This window comes from Mastigoproctus giganteus, chromosome 11, assembly GCF_048544385.1.
Source record: "Mastigoproctus giganteus isolate SK-2022 chromosome 11, ASM4854438v1, whole genome shotgun sequence".
Taxonomy (NCBI): Eukaryota; Metazoa; Arthropoda; class Arachnida; order Uropygi; family Thelyphonidae; genus Mastigoproctus; species Mastigoproctus giganteus.
In genome coordinates, this window is record NC_143585.1 from 149,264,382 (window position 1) to 149,291,167 (window position 26,786).

A 26,786-nucleotide genomic window follows, 5' to 3' on the forward strand; every position below is an offset into this window, starting at 1 on the left:
TGTTAGAGTTTAGTAAACTTCTGTCCTCCCTTTCCTTACGGAATTTCTCCTATGTGAATGTAGATGCAAAATACTTATTCAGTTTCTCAACTATATGGGCAGGATCATCAACAGTCAAACCACCAATATCAAATGGACCAATCTGATTCATCCTCTTCCACCTAGAGTTTACATAAGTAAACAAGTCTTTGTTTTTGTTTTTCTTTGCCAAAGATTTCTCGTAATGAGCCTTCACTTACCTAACCTCCTTTGTGACTTGATTACAAACTATCTTATATCTACCACAGGCTTCTGTGTCGCCTGAATTTATATTCATCCCATGCATTTTTCTTCTCTGCCACGAACCTCATCAGTTCATCTGACATCGATTTAGGCCTAGATTTTGAACAGTATTTCTTAGTTGGTATGAAAAGCCTAGTAGCTTCCAAGATTAATTTCTTGAAGGCTTCCAATTTAGAATTGGCTGCTGTTAACATCATTAGTTGATTCCGCTGTACAGAATTTAAAAACTGTCTCAGACCACTGTAGGCACCTTTATGAAAACAAAAACTTGCTTGTAGATATAGAGAGATCATAATCCCATTGTATAAAGCAATTGTTAAGACCACAATGGAAAAAAAAAAAAAAAAAAAAAAAGACATCAAGCTTCTTTAAAAGGTCTAAAGATAGGCAACATGCCTGGTGAGATTAGTAAGGTGAGGACATCCATACGAGAAAAGACTTCACATATGTGAGCTACAGAGCTCAGAAACTAGACACCTTACAAGAAGACTTGACTGAATTGTATAAGGCTCTGAGAGGTGAAAGTAAAATTAATGCAAAATTTCACTGTTACAGATGATTCCTAGAGCCCCTAAATTTAAATTACAGAGGTTCAGAATGGATTGGAGAGAGTTTCCTTTTAGCCAGTGAGTTGTTAATTAACACAATAAGTTGCTTCCATGAATGGAGGAGGCTGGCAGTTTGAAGAAATTCAAAGATAAGCTCAACAGATACCTACATGGGACAGAAAGTTTATTTTATTATTTATTTTTTAATTTTGTTTACTTTAGTTATTTATTTATTTTTATTTTACTAGTGCAGCAAAAGCCTTGGGCTTGCTTGCACCATGTGCAAAGTCTAGTTTTGCAGTAAATAGACAATATATATCCATATAAGAGATGTTACACTAAAGTTCCAGGACTAAATTTATCATAAGGAAATGAAGTACACTATAGAGATACTAAATACAATAACAAAATCTCTAATAACAAGCTGCACCTTGTCTAAGCCATTTTGTGGGCAAGTTTATTATTGTGCCACACTAAAATTTCTAATATAAAGGAGCAATGCATAACAAATAAACTGTGTTATACTAGGGAAGACTACCAAGGAAACCTATGGAAATGTTAAAAACTGCATTGGTGAAGTGCAGTTTTTAACATTTAGGAAAATTCAAGGATAAGCTGGATAGTTCAATGAGTATGTTCTTTATTTTTTTTATATTCCCTGCACTTCTCAAACTTTCATGGCTGCATGGTTTGCTCAGTTTAAAAATTACCTCACTTCATCAGTGACGATCCACGTTTTAGCTGCACAATTCACGGTGGCAGGTAAACAACAAGAAACAAAAAATTCTGACCCAGGATTTGGGAATGGAACAAATCTTGAGTGTGTTCTGCAGAACATATCTCAGGAACTGCTTTTTGACTATTCAGCAAATGAATAGTTAAAAAAAAAAAAAAAATCTCCTGCTCAATTACAGATAAGACTTGGATTTCTGGCTTTTTTTATTCAAAGCTCCACAATAATAAGCACCTTAGTTTGGTAATTGCACTTCTTTGTGTTTAGTACCTTGACTCACCCCCCCCCCTCCAACACAAGTGTTCCTGTTTGTTTGTTTGTTATTTGGTTTTTAGGAGCACTAGCAACTAAGGCCATATTGCTCCGGGGATATGCGGTGGTCATTCTCTGACCTTTCCGCATCTTCCATATTTGGTGGTCACGAGCTCGAATCCCGGTCTAATCAAGAAGTGTGTGCTACGCACTGCTGCTCCTGCCCACCTGGCTACAGAGGCGCCTAAAGTGTTCCTGTTCTTATGCTCCTGAGCAACATATTTAGTTTACACATTAGTAATCTCAGTGAAATCCTGAAATCACTTCCCCCCAAAAAAGTAAAACAGATGTTCTCAAATGTGAAAATGTCCATTATCTTTTCTAAAAATAAGTTTTGTGCAGAGTTCATTCCAGAAGGTCAGACTGTAAATTCCTCAAAAGAATGTAATATAAAATATTGCCATCTAACTCGAAAGCACAGCTTCATTATTCGAGACCTATTTGATTGCTCACCTTTACACTAATGAAAAATTAATTAATATTCCATTTCAGAATATTTAATAATTACAATGGCAAAATTTTTCATGATTCATTCACATGGGTTCAAGTTTTCAGATGGCATAGAATCCAATGTCACTTCAACCAACAAATACATGATATTTAAGTTCCATAGAATCTAATGATTGGGATGACAAGGGTTTTTTTTTTTTTTTTATTTTGGGGTGTGTATGTGTGCACACACACGAGAGCACTAATACTGGAAGTATAAAGTATCAAAGATGTTTGGCAATTTTAAGAAGTCAATATTATTTACTTGTCTATGAGGGCTCAAGTTTATCACTGATTAGAATCTCATTCATCATATACAGTACACTATAGCATGGGGTAGTTTGGGTGGCTAGGTTCTTACAATCAAAATGATTGTCCATTTCCATCAAGAATCAATAATGAGGTTAACTTCTAATTTTTTCTAGTTTGACGACTTTTATATTTTTATTTCAAAGGGTCTGTTCATTAATTTTTTTATATTCCTTGGACTTCTTAATAAACCTTCACAGCTGTTCAGAATGAGTATGTTATCCAAAGAGTTTATCACTACTTTTTTTAAATTTAATTTATCAAACCATTCCTCCAATTTTTGTAACTTTGAGAAGTTAGTTTGGTAGGCTGGTTCTGTTGACAGGTTTCTCTTAACACCCCACCTTTTTTTTCTCCCCAACAAAAGTTTTTTTTTTTTTTTTTTTGTACTTTTAAAGGTCTTCTTAAAAATTCTTCCTCTCCCTTTTTTGGATAAATTTGTTTCTTGAAGACTTGGTTTATTTGTCTTTAAATTCAGATTTAAGGGGGTCTTTTTATTTATTATTTTTTTTTTATACACCTCTATTTCCTTTACACTTTTGAAGGTTCAGTTCAAATAAATTAGTCCTTTGGAAAAGAATTAACGACTAGAAGTAACTTCTTGCTATGGGCTTTTCCTTTCCTTCTATGGACTATATATTGCTGTACAGAGTAGTTTGTCTTTCGTTCAGTAATAACATAAATGTGGGTACATTAATGAAGCATTTTTAAATGATGATGCTTTGCTTATGAGTTAAAATGGCAAATTCCACCAAAAAACTAAGAAATGCAGCTCAAAAGCATCAGTTTGAAATAATGGAGTAAAATTTGTATGATGCTGCATCATTATAATTAACTGTGATAGGTAGCACTCTCCCAAAATAAAAATTTCTTGTGAGGCATAACATTTTGTTGGTTTTGCTTCCATCATAATTAGCTGACATGCCAACCATCATCTAAAATAAGATCCAGGAATTGAAAGTATTTCTCTGAAAACAGAATAACAGATATGCTTGAATGTGTGCAAGACAGGTGGAATCACTGCTCCATTCGGAAGTGTTTACTTTGAGGGGATAAATCTGATCAATCATGGTTAATCAATTCATGGTGGAGTACCAAATGTTCTTCATTTTATAAGAATAAATTTAGTCCCAGACCATTTCAATAAAATCTTGGAAATAAGCACATTAATCACACTGTTAAAATTAAATACCTCCTGCACTGCCTCCAAAAGAAAAATTTCCCATAACAGCAGTACTTGGAGTAGGTGAAACAACAGCAGCAGAATTAGTAGTGACACCAGATGTAACAGCTGCAGAACCAGATCCTCCAAAACTAAATGATTGTGCACCAAAAGTACTCGATGGTGCTGATGCAGGATTTCCACTTAATGTATGGGGAACTGTACTACTACTAGATGCTAAAGACATCGGTGGATTAAACGTAAATCCACTTGAGGAGATAGTTGAAGTTGTCTTTGGAGTAGCAAATGAGAAACCACTACTGAATCCTGGTGTTGTTCCAAAGGAAAATCCAGAAGTACCCGAAGTAGATGTTGTTGAAGGCCCAAAATTAAATCCGGAAGTTGGAACAGTAGTCACAGCAGAAGATAGTGGAGTACCAAATGTAAAGGCTGGAGTTGTTGATGACTGTGAAGTTGCAGTACCAAATGAAAATGCAGGAGGCCCAAATGTTGCAGGAGTACTACTCATAGAAAATGTTGGACCTGAACTTCCAAAGGCAGAAGGCGCAGACGTTGTTTGTGATCCAAATGCAAAACCTAAGGGAATGATAAAACAATTCATTTTATTAAAATCAGTTTTAATATAATGCTCAGATTCTTACTTCAATATTCAATAATCATTAAAGTTATCATATAATATTAGGGACATTAAAATCACCAATAATTTATAATTTTACACTAATACTAATATGGTGTGTTTTTAAAGTCATAATTAGATCCAAACTAATACACCTATGAGAAAAACACAATTTGGCTGATGTGTAGATCTTTTATATATGGCTACAATGTGCTACAAGATAAGTTGGAAGTGCTTGTCATTCTAGGCTAAACATGTTTACTCTAGCTTTCAGTGACAGTGAAGCATATCATGGGGAATGCTGGCAATAAGCTTGGGGATGGCATCCTTCAGTTCTTCAATTGGGTGTTGACTGTTTGCAAAGTTGGAGATATCATTTAAGATATCATTACAGAAAAAAAAAGAAAAAAAAATCAGAAGAGGTAATGTCAAGTAGTCTTGGCTGCAAGTCCCTTAGAGATCTTGTGATCCTTAAACTAGGTGGGGGGGGATGCACACGCAGTTTTGCCATTTTGGCCTATAAACTTCTCGTACATTTCCAAATATTGCCAACTGTTGACTGTTCCTGTAAATAAATTAAGAAAATAATCTGGCTTAATAGACGGTATTCACCTTGATTGATCTGCTTAGTTACATGAAGTTGGGGTGAAAAAGTTTAAATTGAAGTTTAAAATAAATTAAAATAAGTTAATTGAATAAATACGGAATTGTTAAAATTTTGCTCAAGAAAGTAGAAGTGAATGTAGTGCACTTCTTCCTTGAGCAAAATTTTAACAATTCCGTATTTATTCAATTAACTTATTTTAATTTATTCTAAACTTCAATTTAAACTTTATTTTAACATCGATTTTAACACTTGACATCGATGGTTCCACTGTTGATGATCCTGCTCAGATAGCAAACAAACTGAATGAGTATTTTGCATCTACATTCACACGTGAGGAATTATTAAGGTTTGAAAATGGCAGAAGATTATCAAATTTCAATAGGATACTTAATGATTTTGAAATAACTGAGAGCAAAGTGGAAGAGAAACTGTTGAAGTTAAATGTAAGAAAAGCACCTGGGATGGATGGGATCAATCCAGTTATATTAAAGGAGGCGGAAAAGCAACTAAGCAAACCCTTAGTCATAATTATGAGAGCATCCTTGGACTCAGGGGAGATTCCCAAGGACTGGAGATGTGCAAATGTATCCCCAATTCACAAAGGGGGATCAAAGGGTGACACGAGTAATTACAGACCAGTTAGTTTAACTTCTGTTCCAGATAAAATAATGGAGTCGCTGGTTAAAGATGCATTGCAGGATCATCTAGACAAGACTGCAGCAATAATTCGAACACAGCATGGGTTTGTTAAGGGAAAGTCTTGTCTGACAAATTTCATAGGATATTATGATGTGGTTACAAAGGAACTGGATGCAAAAAATAATTTTGATATCATATATTTGGATTTCAGGAAAGCTTTTGACACTGTTGCGCATGGAAGACTATGGTACAAATTGGAGCAGAATGGTATTAAGGGTAAGTTGCTACAATGGATAAAAGGATGGTTAAGTGCGAGAAGACAGAGGGTGGTAATCAATGGGTGCTGCTCTTCTTGGACTAATGTTATTAGTGGAGTCCCACAGGGTTCGATGTTGGGTCCACTGTTGTTTTGTATATTTATCAATGATATTGATGAAGGTATATCCGGCTTAATGTCGAAGTTTGCAGATGATACAAAGGTTGGCAGGGTTGTTAATGACAGTAATGGCAGTGTGCTACTGCAACAGGATCTAGATAATTTGGGCAGATGGGCTAAGAAGTGGCAACTGAAGTTTAACCTTGACAAATGCAAAGTACTGCATATGGGTAGAAGTAACCCCAGAGAAACGTACCAACTGTGTGGTACTACACTTAAGGTGGTAGAAAATGAAAAAGACATGGGAGTAATTGTGCAGTCAGATATGAAGTTTTCTGAGCAATGCAGACAGGCTGCCAGGGCAGGTCATGGGGTTTTGTCAATGATATATAGGAATTTTGCTAGCAGGGAAAAGGAGGTGATTGTCCCTCTGTATAAGGCAATGGTCAGGCCACGCCTTGAGTACTGCGTACAGGTCTGGAGGTCTCATTTTAGGAAGGATGTAGATTTACTTGAGCGTGTACAGAGAAGGGCAACAAGATTAGTGAGTGGAATGAAGGGATCCTCTTATCAAGAGAGGCTTAAGTTCTGCAAATTGCAGTGGCTGGAGACAAGGCACCTGCGCGGTGATCTGATTGAGGTGTATAAGGCCTTGAATGGGTTCAGCACGCTGAATTCGGATGGGATCCTTCCACTTGTTCAGATTACGAACCTAAGGGGGCATAAATTCAAATTAAGAAAGGACAGATGTAGAATAGATGTGCGGAAATTTGCCTTTAGCCAGCGGGCGGTTAATTGCTCGAACAAACTTCCATCTGTCGTTGTGGAAGTTGATAGGTTGAATAAATTTAAAGAGGAACTGGACAGGCATTTGGAGGGAATGGTGTGATTTTTTTTTTTTTTTGTGGCTGATGCTGCATAAGTTCATACATTTGCTTTCTTGCATCACATGCCACTACTACTACTACTTCCACATATCGTACAGTCATGATATTTTTTGTGTAGCATCATACATATCTCTGTACTTAAGTGGTAAAATTTCAGCCGTGTTTTAATTTGTTTTTTGCTTAGAGAGCTGAATGCGTGAAAGTAGCATCATGGACAAAGTTGAAGCCAGAGATGAAATCCAGTATGTTCTTGAAGGGGAAAATCTCCTAAAGAAATCCACAAGGAGATGACTACTGTATATAAGGATGAAGCACCATCCTATGACATTGGGATGCACTGGCATAGACAGTTTAGGTGTGGTCGGAGATCGGTAGAATCTGAGCCCATTCCAGGTAGTCTCCATTCAGCCATTGATGACAGCATGATCAGAAAAGTGGAATCATTAATCACGGAAAGTTGCCGGATATCTGTGTGTGAATTGTCCCAGGAGGTGAAGATTAGTGTGGGCTTTGGTGAAACAGTCCTTCGTGACCAACTCCATTTACGGAAATTGAGTGCAAGATGGATTCCCCAATTATTGACTGGTTTCCAGAAGGCTGATCAAAAACAGAAATCACAAGAGTTGTTAGCCCTGTGCCAAAAAAATGAGGACGACTTTTTCTCTCCTCTAATCATGCAGGATGAAAGTTGGATACACCATTTCAACCCTGAAAGTAAAAACAGTCCATGGAATGGCTTCTTCATGGTTTCCCACCCGCCAAGAACGCAAGGGTCCAAGCATCAGCAGGAAAGGTCTTGCTGACAGTGTTTTGGGATGAGAAAGTCATAATAATGAGTGATTACCTGCCGAAAGGTAGAACAATTACAGGTGCCTATTAGGTCAACTTACTCACAAAATTACGGGAGAAAATCAAAACATGTAGGCGTGGAATGCTGTCCAAATGTGTGAGAATGCTTCAAGACAATGCCCAAGTTCATACTTCTGAAAAATCAAAAACACAAGTGGCTGCTTGTGGATATGAAATATTGCCCCATCCAGCATCACCCGATCTTGCATCATCAGACTTCTTGTTTACTTCGTTCAAATCATTTCTTCGGGGGACCCACTTCCCTGATGACGAGACACTCATTTCTGCAACAGAGTCATGGTTCAAATATCAACCTCACCACTTCTATACACACAGTATCCGTAGCCTCATCCATTAATGGGAAAAATGTGTAAATCTGTATGGTGTGGCTATGTAGAGAAGGACTAACTAAAACCTGTGCCAAGAATCAACAGGCTAGCACGTCTGCTAGGCATAATACATTAAGAGTTTAATACCTATATAATATCGATGTGTAGATACACCATAGACAACTCTTAAGAAACTACAAAGTAGTTGTTGTAGGCATCATTTGCTCTTTCTCATATTGTGCTCTGCCTTCACGACAAGTTGCCATGATATTGCACTACCTCGAATAAGTAACGCTTCACTAATAGAGAAGACTCTTGTTACTTATTCTCATGTGCATTTAGTTATTTTAAATATTGTCATATACACCTTTTGGCACCTCTCATATTGTGTGATTATCTTCACAACTGGGTCGTCATGTCTGCAATACCAGGGTACCTGCCCACCCACTGATGATAGTCCAATAGCCTTGAAACATGTCTGGGTGGTGGTACTCACTGAGAATAAGTAACAATAGTCTTCTCTATTAGTAAAGCGTTACTTATTCGAGGTAGTGCAATATCATGGCAACTCGTCGTGAAGGCAGAGCACAATATGAGAAAGAGCAAATGATGCCTACAACAACTACTTTGTAGTTTTTTAAGAGTTGTCTATGGTGTATTTACACACCAATATTATATAGATATTAAACTCTTAATGTATTATGCCTTGTGCATTTAGTTATTTTAAATAGAAGACTGCTGTACAAATTGGAGAGGTATGGCATTAAGGGTAAGTTGCTACAATGGATAAAGGGATGGTTGAGTGAGAGATGATAGAGTGGTAATCAATGGACACTGCTCTTCGTGGACAAATGTTGTTGGAATTCTCCAGGGTTCGGTGCTGGGCCCATTGTTGTTTTTTTGTGTATTCATCAATGATATTGATGAAGGTATATCAGGATTAATGTCCAAGTTTCCAGATGATACAAAGGTTGGCAGGGTTGTTAATGACAGTAAAGACAGTATGCTACTCCAACTAGATCTAGATAAGTTGGGCAAATGGGCTGAGAAGTGGCAACTAAAGTTTAAAATTGACAAATGCAAAGTACTGCATATGGGTAGCAATAACCCAAGAGAAACGTACCAACTGTATTGTACTACACTCAGGGAAGTGGAAAAGACCTGGGAGTAATTGACTCCATGACCTGCCCTGGCAGCTGACAGGGCAGGTCATTGAGTCTTGTCAATGATATATAGGAATTTTGCTAGCATGCACAGGGAAGTTATTATCCGGTTGTACAAGGCAATGGTCAGGCCATACCTAGAGTACTATGTACAGGTCTGGAGGCTTCATTTTAAGGAAGAATGTAGAGTTGCTAGAACGAGTACAAAGAAGGGAACAAAGGGATGCTCTTACCAAGAAAGGCACCTGCAAGTTGATCTGACTGATGTGTGTAAGGCCTTGAATGGGTTGAGCAAGCCGTGTGCCGTGTTCTTTGTTATTGATTGTTTATCTTTTTACTGTTTTAAATTTTAACCCCCACCCACAAATGTCAGTGAACCAAAATGTCAACTAGTTAGCATGTACATACTACATGTCCGTATTAATCATTCCGATTTTAACGTATCATTTAATTTTTTAATTGGTAGGGTAATAAAGGGTAAATTTGTACTTAATATATCTTTACTTTTATAGCCTGTGGCTGATATTCCTCCTCTTTTTGCTAATTAGAATCGTTGTTTAATAGAATTAAAATTCAATTCACAAACATGATCACAATGACTGGTGCTTACTACACATCATATAGTGAAGGGTACTTAACTATATGATAACAAATCACGTTACGATGGTGAATCCATTGTAACGTGATTTGATTGCACAGTGAACCAATTGTAGGTGGGGGTCCACTGTATTTTTAACTATTTACGTGAAACTTTGAATAATTGGGGCAGGGGCTTAATCGGACCAAAATGCACTAGTCCTGATGTGTCCCGAATAACCGGAATCGACTGTATATATATATTTTTTTATTTATTTTATTTTTTCTGGTCTCTGTCGGGTTGGCTATAAAATGTACGCTAACTTTTCATTAGATTTACCACCACTGTTTTTCAACTTGTTTTCATTGTCATAACCACGTACTACATATATTTCATATCAGAAACAGAGTCCTTACTTCTTGCAATATTTCCTTTGTTTTTGGCTAATGACCCTTCGACGAAATAGTTAAAATCATCGAATCTACAGCATTAAGTATCACTGTAATATATTATTTTTATTTTTCAGGTACCTAATGATTTTTTCCATTGTTACTACTTCCGGTTTCATCAGCCTTCTTCCACCATTTCCCTATCTACTTATCTATATATATACATGTTATAATAATATTAATTTAATTAAGTATGCATAAATGGATGTGAAAGTTACACAACTATAAGGGTAAGGAAAGTAGAAAAAGAGTAGTAGATTAGTGAAAGGTGAAAGAATGTTAATATCCTAGAGGTTACGTACCCAAACCATAAGACTAGCTAATATATGCAGTAACCAACTACTGTTCACCAAACTCTACAACTCCTTTATAATAAGATGGTCAACAATAATATCCCTATCTACTTTATAAAATACTGTTTCAATATAGTTTCCCATGTTATCAGTAATAAATTCAGTTATAATTTACTATATACTGGTCAATTCTAAATGTATATGTATAGTTGTATATTATCTAGTGGAATTTCACTACCTGGTAAGTAATAGCTATACATGATTTCTGATGCAACTATTTTCTTCGGATTGATGATTTTGACTCTTCACTCACTAAGTTTCTACTCTTATGTTTTCACTTTTCTCATATATCCAATGGATTTGTTGTAATAATCATTCATAAACCCCACGGGCTCACATCTGGTGAGTATGGGCTTGGCACACCCAGGGTCCTGAGCTGGATATCACCATTCTTCTGTTTCTTGGTGATTCCCTTCTACCTCTCTCTCTCTCTCTCTCTCTCTCTCTCTCTCTCTCTCTCTCTCTCTCTCTCTCTCTCTCTCTTTGGGTAACTCGGAATTTTTTTTTTTGGCTGGTGCAGCATAAGCATCTGGCTTCCTTGCACTATATGGCTAGTAATAATAATGAAATTACTTATAATTAACTTTCCTTGTTGAATATTGGCTTACTTGTATTTATCTGCCCATATTGAGTCTTGGATGACTTCTAATGATTTGTTTTAGGATATGGTTTATATCATATGTGGAATTTCCTTGTGGGTCTTGGATTTTTCAAGCTTATTTAAACATACTACATCTTTGAATATCCATTTCAGACTTTAGTGACTCGGTCTCTGACATCACTGAAGGCGATGAGACTCAATTAATTAAGACTGAAGAAGATTTTCAGAATTTTCAAAAATTTTCCAAGGAAATATCCTGTAGAGTTAGAGTTTCTTGATAAAGAAACACGGATCTTTATTGGATTGATGTCCTACAGGTATAAGGAATTTCATTTGGTTACTGTTTGTTATAATTGTCAGAGGTACAGGCACACTTCTGAGACACGTAGAAGTAATAGGCCGGTTTGCAGTCATTGTGGGGTGATGGGTCATAATTTTAAATTCTGTAAAAATAAAAACAAACCTCAGTGTTGTTCCAATTGTAGTGTGAAAAAGAGGTCTGCTGCTCATTCAGTTAGAATGTATGCTGCACTTTACAGTAATAGGTGCCTCCGTAGCCAGGTGGGAAGGAGCAGCAGTGCGTAGCACACGCTTCTTGATTAGACCGGGGTTCGAGCCCGTTACCACCAAATACGGAGGATGCGGAAAGGTCAGGGAATGACTACCGCATATCCCTGAGCAATATGGCTTAGTTGCTAATGCTCTTAAAAACCAAATAACAAATAACTTTACAGTAATGAGCAATAGCTCGTACCCATAGAAATAATATGTACAGTGAACTCAAAGTGCTCCAAATTAATGCACAGCATGCAAGATCTATACCACATGAACTAAGATTAGTTTGTGAACGTGAAAGAATTGACACTGATTGTGTTCAGGAACCTTATGTTTATAGAGGTCAGCTAACTGGATATCCCAACTCTATTAGAATTGCCTCAAAGAAGTGTAACAAACTAAGGGTTGCTATACTAATTTGTAGCTCTGATCTGGTTGTGACTAGAATTGATTCCTTATGTACATCGCATGCAGTCTGCGTTGGTATTGAAGCTAGTTGGGGACAATTTTTCATTATATCTATGTACTGTCAGCATGATGCAGACCTTCGCTGCTCTCTTAGCTAATTGGAAGAGGGCTTATTCAGATTGAAATGCAGAAAAGTGATTATCTGTCTGGATTCAAATGCTAGAAGTCTTTCATGGCATTCTAGATTTACAGATGCCAGAGGCAGGTTATTGGAAGAGCTGATATCTTCATCTAAACTTGAGATCATTAATAAGCCTGGTAATGAACTGATGTTTCAGACTAATAATGGCGAGTCTAACATTGATGTAACGTTAGCCAATAGTACAGCCTTCTATTTCATATCTAATTGGCAAGATAACCCAGACTGGATTAACAGTGATTACTTTCATCAACTTAGGCTGTGCTAGAAGTACATTTAATGAGCCTCATTCATTACAACTTTGAAGATTCGTGATTAAACGCACTGACTGGGGTAAATTTGACAGATTTGTTAGGACAATTTTTGGTGAAATGTCATTAGCTGAGTTGGATAGGATTAATGCATTTGATTTAACTATTACAACAGAAGTTATTTGATGTCTTGAGGTAGTCAGTGAAATTAAAGCAAAGTAAACAAGTTCCGGTGCAATGGTAGTCCCCTGATCTTACTGATCTCTGGTGGGAGGTCAACAGGGCACTTAAGAGGTTCCAATGTCAGAAATTGTGAAATAATAAAGAATTTACTGCTAGATTGAAAACTGAGTATCAATTGATCAAAATAAAATATACCTGTTTAATTACTAAAAGAAAACTTGATGTGTGGAAAAACTTAGTGCAAACAGCTGGTAATGAGGATCCATGGGAGTATTGTTTATAAGTTGTGTTTGCAGAAATTACGGCCATCTGGGGATGTGGTAAGTTCTATGCATTATGGAGACTGAAAATGTAGATTGGCTTGGAAGTATTAAAGTTATACTTGATCACCTAGTCAATTGATCTCATCATCATATGGATGAGGTGGGGCATTCTGATAGTACTGATCGGTAAGATTTTGGTTTGTTAGCGTTATTCAAGAGGAACCATTTTCAGTGGAAGATCTTAATTCAGCTGTTAACAAAATTCGTAATAACAGGGGTCCTGGTATGGACCTCATTGAAACGGAAGTTATTAAGCATTTTTTCAAACTGTTTCCTGAGCATCTTCTTGTTTTCAACAAATGCCTGCTTGAAAGAATTTTTCCCTTGCCTTGGAAGGATGCTCTTCTCAAGATCATTTTGGAGTCACCTGAAAGACATAAAACTGAGCCCTCAACTTATCGTCCAATTGCACTTCTTCTGGGTTTTGTCAAGATCTATGAATGCATGCTTTCACAGCAAATATTGCAATAAACTCAGGAAAATTTGGGATTGTCAAATAAACAATATGGCTTTACTCCTGGTCATGGTACAGTGGATGCTTTAAAATCTTTGGTTAAATTGATTAGAGATTCAAGTGTGAAATATGTTCTTGGCATTTTCATAGATTTTGATAATATTTCTTGGGACAGTGTGTTATTGATGCTTCACCTAGCAAAATGCTCCCATCAGCTTTATAGCATCGTAGTGGATGGATTATTTTAAGGGAAGATCTTTTACGGTTAAGTCTAGTTGGAATTCAGTAACTAGATCTGCTATTCGAGTATGTCAGCAAGGATCTGCTTTTGGGCCACTAATGTGGAAATTGGTATTAGAGGACTGGTTACAGAAGGAATATTGTCATATTCATATGATCTGGTAATATTAGTTGAAGGCTCTTCACGGCTACAAATTGAACAACAATCTAACAAAATAATAAAAGATCTGAATGCTTGGTGTGACACCAAGCATTCAGATCTTTTATTACTTCATTAGATCGTTGTTCAATTAACAATATCCAGGTCAAAACCGAAAATATTATTGCTAAAGGGGAATCAATCATTTCATAGAGAACCTCATGTGCTAATTGGTTGTGAAGGTTTAGTCTGTTAAGAATATTAAATATCTTGGAGTCTTCATTGACAGAGATCTTAGATTTGACACCCATATCAATTTTCAATCTGAAAAGGTTGCAAAATTTGTTAACATGATAGCAAGAATTACTAGAAAGGATTAGGGTATAAGGGTAGGGCACTATCTCTATGGCTATGTTTTCCTTCCTATTGTTTCTTATGGTATCTCAGATTGGATAGACTGTTAATTTTAAAAAATATATAAGAAAACTATTCCATTCAGAGGATGAGGCTCCTGACAATGGCTCTAGTTTGCAAAACTGTCTCCACTGATGCGCTACAGATTGTCACAAGGAAAATGCCAATTGACCTCTTTCTGATTTACAGAGTAATGACTTTCAATATTCGGCGTGGAATTCCTCTTATTATTCATGATCTTGAGTTGGATTTGGCTAATGATCCTAAGAATGAAGCCAAGCAAATCTTAGATATCTTAATGACTCTTTGGAATCATAGATGGGCTAACTCAAATAAAGGTGAAATAACTTGTGGGTTCTTTCCCTCTGTTACTGATGTTCCGCCAGAAAAATGGTTTCTACGAATCTTCAAACTATGTTTTTATTAACCGGTCATGACTCATTTTTAGAAAAGCTGAATCAGCTGGGTGTTTTGGAAAGGTTGCAGTGTCAATACATAGCTCTGGAGACATGGAGTCATGTTTTATATTACTCTCTTAAGTACTTGGTTCTTAGAAATAAATTTTTATTTGCTAGTCCTAATCTTGCTCACCTGACTGAGGGTGATGAGGCTCTATTAATTAACCCATTAACAGCCATTGTCCCATTTATGGGACGCAACTTTTAATGAAAATAAAAATAATGGAAATGCAGAAAACTGGATTACAGGCAGTTTATAGTTTGAAACTGATCTATAATCATGGCATTTATTGTCAGATGGCACTGAAATACAAAAAGTTAGGACAGAAAGAATTTACAAGTTTTTCGTTTTCAAGCATGTGTGGCATAAGAATGATAAGTGTATAAAAGTTTCTCTGTTTTTTCAAACACTATAAGGACTCTAGAAATGTTTTCTAGAATATTTGCTTTTTGTGATTCAACTAAAAGGGTAAGCCACCTACACTATTATTTATTGTAAATTTGTTATTTATATTGATGTTCCATTTTTAGGACATTGGCTGAAAATAATCAGCAAGCACGTGGATGTTTTTCGAGTCAAAACGAAATTTTAGTGGTTTACCTTTGTAAAAATATTATATAACAAAGCCATGAGCAATATCTAACTACAAAAGAGATAGAGGAAATGTTTGCGGATCGTGCATTTTGGGAGACAGGGATAACGACGATGTTGATGTTCCAATCATTCCTCCAGATCCTGAAGAGCTAACTGACACAGAGAATTTTGAAGAAAATAATCTTGAAGGAGAAGAAGTGGAAGATGTTGCAGGTACTCTAGAGTTATTTACACCTATAAATGACGAATCTGAATTGAGCAGCGATGACGACGCACTGGCTGTAAAAAAACGTAAGCTATGTAAAGTGACGAACCATCTTCCGCGTAATGAAGATACATCAGGAAGCTTTTCAAGCCTATCAGAATCTCGCAATAAATATAAAAATTCAATTTCTCAAACAGTTGCAAAAACAAGTCACATAAAAGGAAAAACACCAGAGTGGACAAAGAATCAAATACAGTACACGCTTCACACTTGTAAGTTTCGAAATTTCTGAATGAAGGTGGGCAGGGCAGTTGCCGACAATCAATGCACCTGTTCCGTTTTCTTTCGTCATCTTTTTATCAGTTTAAAATTCACTGATCAAAAATTTCACTTTGTCATCCAGTTTATCCCAAAATAAGTTTGAAAATGTCACATCTCTGTTATACGGTAAAACAGCAGTTGAAATTTTTGAAGAGTTTTTCTCTCAAGGCATTATTGATCATATAGTAGAGCAAAGCACATTGTATGCACAACAAAAAAATGACCCAAATTTTTCGCTTAGTGCCGATGAATTGAGAAGTTTTATTGGGGTTCTATTGTTTAGTGGTTATCACAAACTTCAAGAGGACGTATTGGGAACAAGCCCCGATGCTGGTATACCTTTAGTATACAATGCAATGCCAAGAAGACGATTCAAAGAAATAAAAAAGTATCTCCATTCAGTGGACAATTCACGCCTTGATATAAACGACAAAATGTTCAAAGTACAACCATATTTTGATATGCTAAAGCAAAACTTTTTAAAATTTGGCATGATTCACACCCATTTATCAATAGATGAAATGATGATTCAATATTATGGACGACATTCTGCAAAAATGTTTATGTGCGGAAAACCAATCAAATTTGGTTACAAACTGTGGTGTTTGTGTAGTTCAAGCGGTTATTTATATAATTTTGAAACATATTGTGGCAAAAGTGAGAAAATGGAGGGACTGTTGGGAGTTCGAGTTATTACAAACCTAATTTCATCAATATCTGCTGACCAATATGAAAAACATGAACTGTTTTTCGAAAATTTCTTCACCAGCCATGAAATAATGTGCCATCTTAGAGAGCTGAGAACGAAAGCAACCGGAACAGTCCAAGAAAACCGAACACAAAAGTGTCCTTTGATTTCTAGCAAGCAAATGGAAAAAGAGAAGGATCAGGGCTATTTTGATTAGATTTGACCAATCAAATGAAGTACTTGTGCTAAAATGGAATGATAATAAACCAGTTTCACTTGCCACTAATTACAGTTGCATTGAGCCATTAGGACAAACTAGATGTTACTCCCGTAAAGACAAAAAGCAAATTCAAATTCCTATACCAAAGGTCATACAAGAATATAATTCACATATGGGTGGAGTGGACATGTTAGATAAGCAAGTTTCACTTTATAGAATCAGAATTCGTTTAAAAAAATGGTGGTGGTCATTATTCACACAACTCCTAGATATATGCATTGTCAACACTTGGAGATTGTATCAAATTACAAATTCTCAAGAAAATGTATCGCTTCTGGATGTACGCAGGAAAGTAGTGTTGGCCTACCTTTCTAAAACAACTTCTGCTTCAAAAAGGCCGGGTCCACAAAAGTCTAAACTTCTAGGTGGACGAGTGAGCTTGGACATGAGATTTGATGGCAATGGACATTTGGTAGTCCCAATAACGACACAACGAAGATGTGCTTTATGTTGTAAAAAAACAGAGACTTTGTAACAAATGTGATGTACCCCTACATGACACATGTTTTGTTCCCTTTCACACAAAATGACTTTTTTATTATTATATGTTTGATACATAGTTAGTGTAAAACACCATTGTTTGATTTTGAATATATTTTTTTTTTTTTCCTTTGTCTAATTTCCTAAATATTTCTTATTCTCAGCCAACGTCCCAAAAATGGGACGTACTTTTTTTCTGTAACCAGGGAGTTTTTTTGAATAAAATTTTTTTACGTCTTCATTTGAATGCTTTTAGCTGATATTAAGCAAGAAAATGGCGTTTTTCTTTTAAATTCAATTATGGCTGGTAATAGGTTAAGACTGAGGAAGATTTTCAAGCTTTTCAAAAATTTTCCAAGAAATTATTACAGAGAAGATTAGTGCTGCTTGACTTGAAGAAAGAACATTAGAAAGCTTATAGACTATTGACATGAATTCTGTGTAATAGTTAAAGATGCCGAAATATACAGTGTAATTGACCTGGTAGTTATTGATTATCGTGTTCCTTTGTAAACAGGCTAATCTTATTGGACAATTTATGTAGTTACTTGTGACCATATTGTTTTTTGTTTTCATTTCATGTTGACTTCATAAGATCAGTGGCCCCTTGCACCACGTTTCGTCTTATTCATATCATACTCATTGTGCCATGTGCCTGTCCTGTGGTTCCTTGTGCCACAGTTTATATTTCTGTATATCATATGAATCTGTATATTTTCGTTGTATCGTATGAATCTGTATATTATCTGTGTATCGTATGAATCTGTATATTATCTGTGTATCGTATGAATCTGTATATTATCTGTGTATCGTATGAATCCGTATATTATCTGTGTATCGTATGAATCCGTATATTATCTGTGTATCGTATGAATCCGTATATTATATGTGTATCGTATGAATCCGTATATCATATGTGTATCGTATGAATCCGTATATCATATGTGTATCGTATGAATCCGTATATTATATGTGTATCGTATGAATCCGTATATTATATGTGTATCGTATGAATCCGTATATTATATGTGTATCGTATGAATCCGTATATTATATGTGTATCGTATGAATCCGTATATTATATGTGTATCGTATGAATCTGTATATTATATGTGTATCGTATGAATCTGTATATTATATGTGTATCGTATGAATCTGTATATTATATGTGTATCGTATGAATCTGTATATTATATGTGTATCGTATGAATCTGTATATTATATGTGTATCGTATGAATCTGTATATTATATGTGTATCGTATGAATCTGTATATTATATGTGTATCATATGAATACAGTGCTCAGAAATTCTGGATCTGAAGATCTGTAATTACTTGCAACAAAAGTTGTTTTTTTCCATTAAGACCCAGAAACTAAGCCAGTCAATGCAATGGAAGACAAACCAATCTTCCAGAATGCAAAAAAAAAAACAAATATGTCAAAATCAAAAATGAAAACCATGATTCTTGTTTTCTTTGATATTAAAGGAATTATTATGGCTGAACATTTACCACTAAAACTGTCAATCAAACAAACTACATGAAGTTCTGACAAAGCTACACGAAAAAATTAGAAGGAAGAGACAAGAACTGTGGAAGGATGGTTGGGTGCTCTCTGTTCAACAGTTTCTAGTCAAAAAACAAATCTGTGTATGAACACACACCCTACTCATCAGACACTTGTGACTTTTTTCTCTTCCCTAAATTGAAAAGTATACTTTAATGAACTGAAAATGGGTTCCCTTTAGAACCCATTTTCAGTTCATTAAAGATAGTCAAAAAACATTTATCGAAGTGTTAAAAGGGCTTACACAAGATGACTTTCAGAAATGTTTCTATGCTGGGAAGAAACATATGGAACAATGTGTTCAAGCCCAAGCCAATTATTTTAAAAGGGATAACTTGTAAGGTGCAAATATTTCCTTATATTTATTTTACTGCAACAGTTTCGTTATTCAATTACCACATTTCGTACAATAGGAATTTAAGCTTAACTGAACGTGACATTGAGCTGAAAACTTCTGAAATTTTGTCAATTGGTATGACTTATATTTTTAAGAATCAGGCCATTGGCCCTCTACAAAACCCAGAATACTTGCTATTCCTCCTAAAATTACTTATTATATTCAACTAAAATCTTGGTACCTTTCTACTTTTTCTTCTTTTGATGCAGTCTCCTTATTGGAAGTTGGTGATCACCATGCTGTAACACTCTCTCTCTCTCTCTCTCTCTCTCTCTCTCTCTCTCTCTCTTGGGCAAGATGAAAAAGGTCCTCAGCTGATCTGTCGGTCAAGTTGCAGATGTTTTTCAGCCACAAAAGTTTCCTCCTACCCACTCCTCTGTTTTCCCTTCTATTATTACTTGGAGCAAATTATATTTCTCATTTCTAAGAATGTGTCCCAGGTAGACACTTTTCCTTCCCTTCACTAGACTCAACGATTTGTTTTTTCCCTGCTCTTTCCAACACTTCAATGTTGGTGATTCTGTCTAACCAAGATATTTTTAGCATGCATCTGTAGATCCGCATTTCGAAGGTCTCTATTTTGTTCATGCTAGATGTTTACAGAGTCCAAGTTTTAACTCCGTGTAATAGTATGGACCACACATAGCCTCTAATAATTTCAGTCTGATTGACAGATAAAGAGCTTTGTTACACAGCATTGTTCTATATACAGGGTCATCGAAAAAGGCGTCCGTGAGTTCATGATAAAATAACAACGCAAATACTTACATCAATCAATTGATTTATTTGTTAATATCTACAAGAATTCTAGTTTTACTTCATACCTTAGCATGTTTTAATATGAGCGCCGTTCGTTGCTCAGCAAACATCCAAGCGGTAGTCGATCTCTGTCCTTGTGCACTCAGTCATTTCCGATATAACAGTTGCTATTTCAGCTGTGATTCTCTCTCTTAAATGGTGCAGATCATGAATCTTTTCTGCATAGACGATGTTCTTCAGGTAGCCCCATAAGAAAAAGTCTAATGGTATCAGGTCAGGACTTCTTGGTGGCCACGACACAGGTCCACCTCTTCCGATCCAACGATCAGCAAACCTGTCATTTCGGGCATTCTGCACATTACAGCTGAAATGAGGCAGCGCACCATCTCGCTGAAAAATCACAGAAACTCCTTTCTCTCTTTCTGTCTTCAACTTGAGGGAAAACAAAGCTGAAGCATATCCAAATAAATGTTGCCAGTTATTGTCCTTTCAGCAAACATAAATGGACCTAGCAAGGGATCGTGCATTAGTCCACACCATATGTTTATTTTAGGAGTATCATGTTTTGATCATCTCATCCAGTACTTTTTATAGCTCAGGTACTACTGATTTTGAAATGAGGGCCTCACTGTGAAGGAAACAGAGTTAAAAACAATGCCAGGGTTCTTTTGCTCGGCAAAGGTGCCTTTTTTATGTTTAACTTCAACAATATCTCCTCCATTTTACTCTAAATTATTAAAAAATCACTTGGCTCCCTGTTAGAGTTTGATAAACTTTAGGCACTCCCCCCCCATTGAATAATTCCTCATGTGTGAATGTAGATGCAAAATAGTCATTCAGTTTATAGTTACGTAAGCATGATCAACAATAGTCAACCCATCTATGGTAAGTGGTCCGATCTGATGCATCCCCTTCCTTCTAGAGTTTACATAAGTAAAGAACTCTTTGCTGTTTTCCTTTACATACTTTGCAAAGATTTCTCGTATTCTGCCTTCGCTTGCCTAACCTCCTTTGTGACTTAATCACAGACAAGCTTATATCTGCCATAGGCTTCTGTGTCACCTGATACTTTATATGCATCCCATACATTTTTCTTCTCTGCCATGAGCCTCATTAATTCATCTGAGATATAAGGCCTAAACCTTGAACAGTATTTCTTAGTTGGAAAGCCTAGTAGCCTCCAAAATTAAGTCCCTGAAGGCTTCCCATTTAGAATTCAACCTTGGCAACATCATCAGTTGATCCCACTGTACAGAATTTAAAAACTTTCTGAGATCCCTGTAGTCACCTTTAAGAAAGCAAAAGCCCTTCCCTTTAGCCTTGATGGTAGTTACAGCTTTAAGTAATTCCCACATCACCACATTGTGATCACTGTCACCTAGTGGTTCCTTAATCTGCAAATTCTTAATGCATGAATAATGACTGCTAATAATCAGATCAAGAGTATTACTCCCTCTGGTTGCCTCTGGAACATGTTACTGTAGAAAACAGTCATCCAATAAATCCACAAAAGTCTTGCTAGTGTGCGAGTGACCAACTCACAGGTTCCAGTCAATATCTGGAAAGTTAAAATCCTCCATTATAAGACATTCTGATTTACTGGTCCACTGTATTTCTCTGCACAATTGCTCATTATAGTTATCAGATTCATTAGGCCTAAAACATACACACCTCTCATTTTTCCTTTCCCAGTGCTTAGGTCACACCAAACAGACTCAACATTGCATTGTCCACCAACATCAATTCGATGCACTTCCTTAGATTTTGTGTTTCTTAACTAACAGCATAAACCCTCCTCCCTTCCTGTCCTTTCTGTACACATTGTACCCCCCAAATTTCAATTCTGTACTGCTGTGATTCTGTGTGACACCACGTCTCTGATATCCCAACAATATCTGCCTTTGATGCCTTGAATAGCACTTCAAGCTCATTAAATTTATTAACTCTACTCCTAGCTTTGGTGACATGTACCGGTTTCTACTCTTAGTTACCCTAACACAGCCATTGTATTTACTTGGGCTGTGTTAGGGTAACTATGACTCCCAGCAGTCATGGAAATCTCCATTTTCTTGCTTTCCAGGGGTGCTGCTTATTCTAATAGAAGCAGTGCAAGAATCACTTTTGCCTCTGCCTGCGGCCACTGTTAACCTTTTAGTCTGTGTATTGTTTGACAAGGAGACACAATATCTCCGAAGTTGTTTACTGCTGCCTTTGAGGAAGCTTTCAGAAGATTGGCATGGTCGCAGAAAGGAGTCAATGTGAATGGAGAGTTACCTAAACCATTTACGATTTGCAGATAACATTGTGATAAGCCATGATCAAGAAGAATTAGAGGAAAATCTTAAATCAGTAATACAGAGTTAGTAGGGATTTTGGACTAAAGATGAATATTTTTAAAACAAAGGTAACTATGAATAAGTATGCCACAGGAAAGGTATACAATCATTGATGGAACAGAAATTGAAAAGGGTGGATTCATATACAGTCGAACTTGGTTATAACAAGCACAAAAATAACTAAACCACAGCTGTAATGAGAAAAAAGCCATAATGATTTTAATATACATGTAATTCTGTACAATCACTCACTGTTATAACAAGCGTACTACACAGAGATACTGTACTAATTTTGGTAACTATGCAAGCATTCTTAATTGCTCGGGTAGTCAAAAAACCCAATACTTGGAATAGACAAAAACGAAAACGGCAACTTGACTTTTTATGATCACCCACGTCGGATTAGCAGCCAGTTCATGACCTTGTCCTTTTGGGGACTGGGGCTATACAATAGTGTACTGGCATTCTGCTTGTCGCCTTACCCTATTTACAGATAGTCTTGTATTCGCTGAACCATAAATTTATTTCAAGTTTTCTAAGATTGTTGGAAATGGGACTTCTAAGAACTCTGTATGCATTTCAGGACTTCTAATAACCTTGTGTGCAGATCACTTTACTGTCATTTTAAAGTAAAATCAGTTAGAAATGAACCCTTCTTTCAGAAACATGTCTACTAACAAAAGAAAGTCTCTCTTGATTTGCAAAAAAGTCAATTATTCCTGAATTGGAATGTGGTGCAAAAAATTTTGAAGTGTGTAAAAAGTTTTCTTTGTCCTCTTCAACAGTATCAACATTGTGAAAGAATAACCATGTTTACCGGCACTGGAAAAGAACATAACAAAAAAAAAAAAAAAAAAAGTTTAGTAAGTGCGAAGCTACAAACATCAATGTAGTATTGCTTCAATGGTTCACTACACAAAGAAATGCTGGATTTTCAATAGACAGTCTGATCTTGAAGGCTCAAGTGGAAAATGCTCAACAATTTGGATGCGACAATTTTGTATGTAACAACGGTTGGTTGAATTGAAACTATCCTGAACTATCCATCCGAAATTGTTTTCGGATGGATAGTTCAGGAAATATAGCCATATGCTGAGGAGCAATATCCCAGTTTGTCTGAAACGTAAAATAATGAACCAATGTATATTCCCCACCATGACTTATGGAAGTAAAAATTGGGCACTCACCAAAAGAATGGAAGAGAAGCTGAAAACTACACAGAGCAGAATGGAACGAATTATATTAGGAATCAGACTGTCGAAGAGAAACATGGATTGGGCAGCAAACTCAGGTAAAGGATATTCTTATCAAAACTAAAGAAGTGAAATGGAGTTGGGCAGGACACACAGCATGAAGATTTGATGACAAATGGACTAAGAATATAACAGAATGGTACCCAATAGGAGCTAAAATAAAACCAGGAAGACCACAATAGAGATGGACAGTTGAAATTCAAGAGTTCATGGACTTTCTTGCCAGGATAACATGCAGTGAATTGAAAATGGCTGATGATGATGATGACGACGATGGGCATCAAAGCAGGCTATGCTATGCTATGTATAGAGCAGGGGTGGCCAACGAGTCGATTGCGATCTACCAGTTGATCGCAGCTTTAATTTCAGTCGATCACGACGAATTTTAAATATACAGTCATCCCTCGATTTGCACGGTCAGGTATACTACCAAAATTTTATACTGCGCAGCGGGTTTCGCTACCAGTGCGTTATTTTTTTTTTTTTACGAAGCTTCAAAAATAGGAACGAAGAGCAGATTTTGAAAATTTATTTTCGTTTTTTTTGCAAGATTGAAGATTTCATTGAAGAAGAAGAAGAAACACATTTCACCATAATAACGTAAAATTCCACAGAATTCCACCAGTCGGTATTATTACAAATGCAATAAGATTGAATTTACTACCCGTTTATAATTATATTGCACTAACAGAAAAGTCCAATAAACCGGAAAGTGCAAATAGTTTTTATTGTTTTTATGGTTGTGACCTCCAGAAATAGCTTTAGAGAAATATCACAAAGGCATTCAAAATTGATTCTTATAACAATATAACCAAATAGAGCAATAAACGGGGGTGTGTTTGTCCAGTTATTTTGGAAACAACTTCCTCATTCGGGAATCCTCTTCATCAATTATCCTACATTAGCTGTTCAGACAGAATATTTTTCCGGTTAGCACATTTTAAAGTGTTTTAATCGGTAAGCATTGCTTTTGCTAATTTAATAACTGGACAGTATTTATATGTTAATTTAATACACTTTCATTTAAAATGAATACTACGAAAAAGAGTAAAACATATAATTTTCATCAAGAGTGGTAACTAGAATACTTTTTTGTAATAGTGAAAGAAAAATGTTGCTGTTTGATTTGCAATGCTTCCGTGGCTATACCCAAAAAAGGAAATTTAGAAAGGCACTTCTACGCACTCCGTGGTAAATATCAATCGGATTTTCCGCCGAATAGTGACCTTAGAAAAAATAAATTATAAGAACTTAAATCCAGATTATTCGCGCAACAAAATTTCTTCACGACACCTGATTTACAATCTAAAGCAGTAACTGTAGCATCATTTAAAAGTGAGTCGTCTTCTTGCAAAAAAATGCAAACCATTTTCTGATGGTCAATTCATCAAAGAGGCACTTTTAGAAATAACATTCTCTTTTTGAAAATTTTAAGAACAAATCGAAATTAAAAGTGCTCTTCAAGATCTGCAATTATCTCGAAATACTGTGATGCGACGCATCAAAAAAAATGAGTTAAAATGTGAGCGAACAATTGGGTGCTGATATTGCTAATTGTGTGTCCTTTTCTTTACAAATGGATGAATCTACAGATGTCAGTGATACAGCTCAGTTGCTCATTTTTATTTGTATGGTTTGCAATGATTCTGCCACTAGAGAAGAACTGCTCGGTATGGTTTCATTAAAAGAACTAGAGGTCTTGATATATTTAACTCATTCAAACATTTTATTGAAAAAATTAAATTACCACTATTTACGCTCTTATCAGTAACAACAGATGGAGCTAAAACAATGACGGTGGGGGGGGATTTTATCTGTATGACGAATGCCTATATTCTCCTTTCCTTACCCCACCTTCCGCATCTGACTCGTATATCTCACAGAAGAAATTGGGTTCTTGGGAATTTCTATATTAAGTATATTCCTTCTTCGGATTGGGCTGTGTTCAAAATGACTTCACAACTTCATTAAGGCTATATACAAATCTTTATTACACATATATACAAGACAAGAATTTAAGAATAATTATGCACATATTATAACATGATAACACTATATATGTGACACATTGTATGAACTAATTGATTATGTAAATTTATATTCATGTACATCACTTTTTTAGCACAAGGATATTAAAACTTTAATGAATTTCCATTATGATAACTTCTCTAATGTATCATCAATTTTTCTTAGGGATCACACTCAATTTCCACATTCAACTTTCTTATACAATCCTTCCTTCTTATACAGCAATACTAATCACAAAACCTCCTCTGGCTAAATTACCATGATACAATTGAAACCATCCTATTAACTAGCTTTTATCTTAATTATCTGGTTCATACCAGCACTAAACAAAAACACATTCTGACTTGGTCACCATAGTACAACTGGATCATCATATATGACTGTATTTACCTTAATTATCCCTTTTAATTTCCCCATCTATATTAGCTACTTTACTTCTATTCATTCATATGTGATTTGACCATCTCCATATATTCTCTGTTCATTACTATGTTCTAACACCACAACTATACTCATCTACATGTACATATATCTTAGTGTATAATTTCCCATATGATCTTCCCCTATAATTCTCTTATTATTCCCTATAGTCATTCTTATAATTTAAAGAGTGCTTATGTTAACTTGGCACTTACTTCTAATTTCTGGCGGGATGTCTCTGTTAGGGCCTTCTACCCTTTCCTCATTCAGGGCTGCTATCTTCCGTCATCCAGAGCAATACCTTACAGCTTCCAGGGGAATATCGTAAGGCATTCAGGACTGCTACTCAGCTTTTGGGATCTGCTACTCTGCCTGTCAGGACCTCTACCTTCTGTTCCGGGGCTGCTACTTTGCCTTTCAAGACTATTTCAGGGTATTATCGCCTTCCTCAGTGGACTTGGTCATCTATGTGAATCTTCTTCTCTCATTCTCACTGTTTGCCGAATTCCCTTTAACTATCCCTTACACGTT

At 36.0% G+C, this 26,786-nt stretch overlaps 1 protein-coding gene across 2 annotated transcripts in view; it reads right to left on the reverse strand.

The window, feature by feature from the left end:
- Nup62 (nucleoporin 62) overlaps positions 1–26,786 on the reverse strand; it is a 293,033-nt gene that overhangs the window by 235,337 nt on the left and 30,910 nt on the right. For both annotated transcript variants that reach the window (XM_090384721.1, XM_090384722.1), the window contains exon 3: positions 3,866–4,432. In XM_090384721.1, coding sequence (XP_090240847.1) covers positions 3,866–4,432 — 567 coding nt within the window. The remainder of the gene's footprint in view (positions 1–3,865; positions 4,433–26,786) is intronic.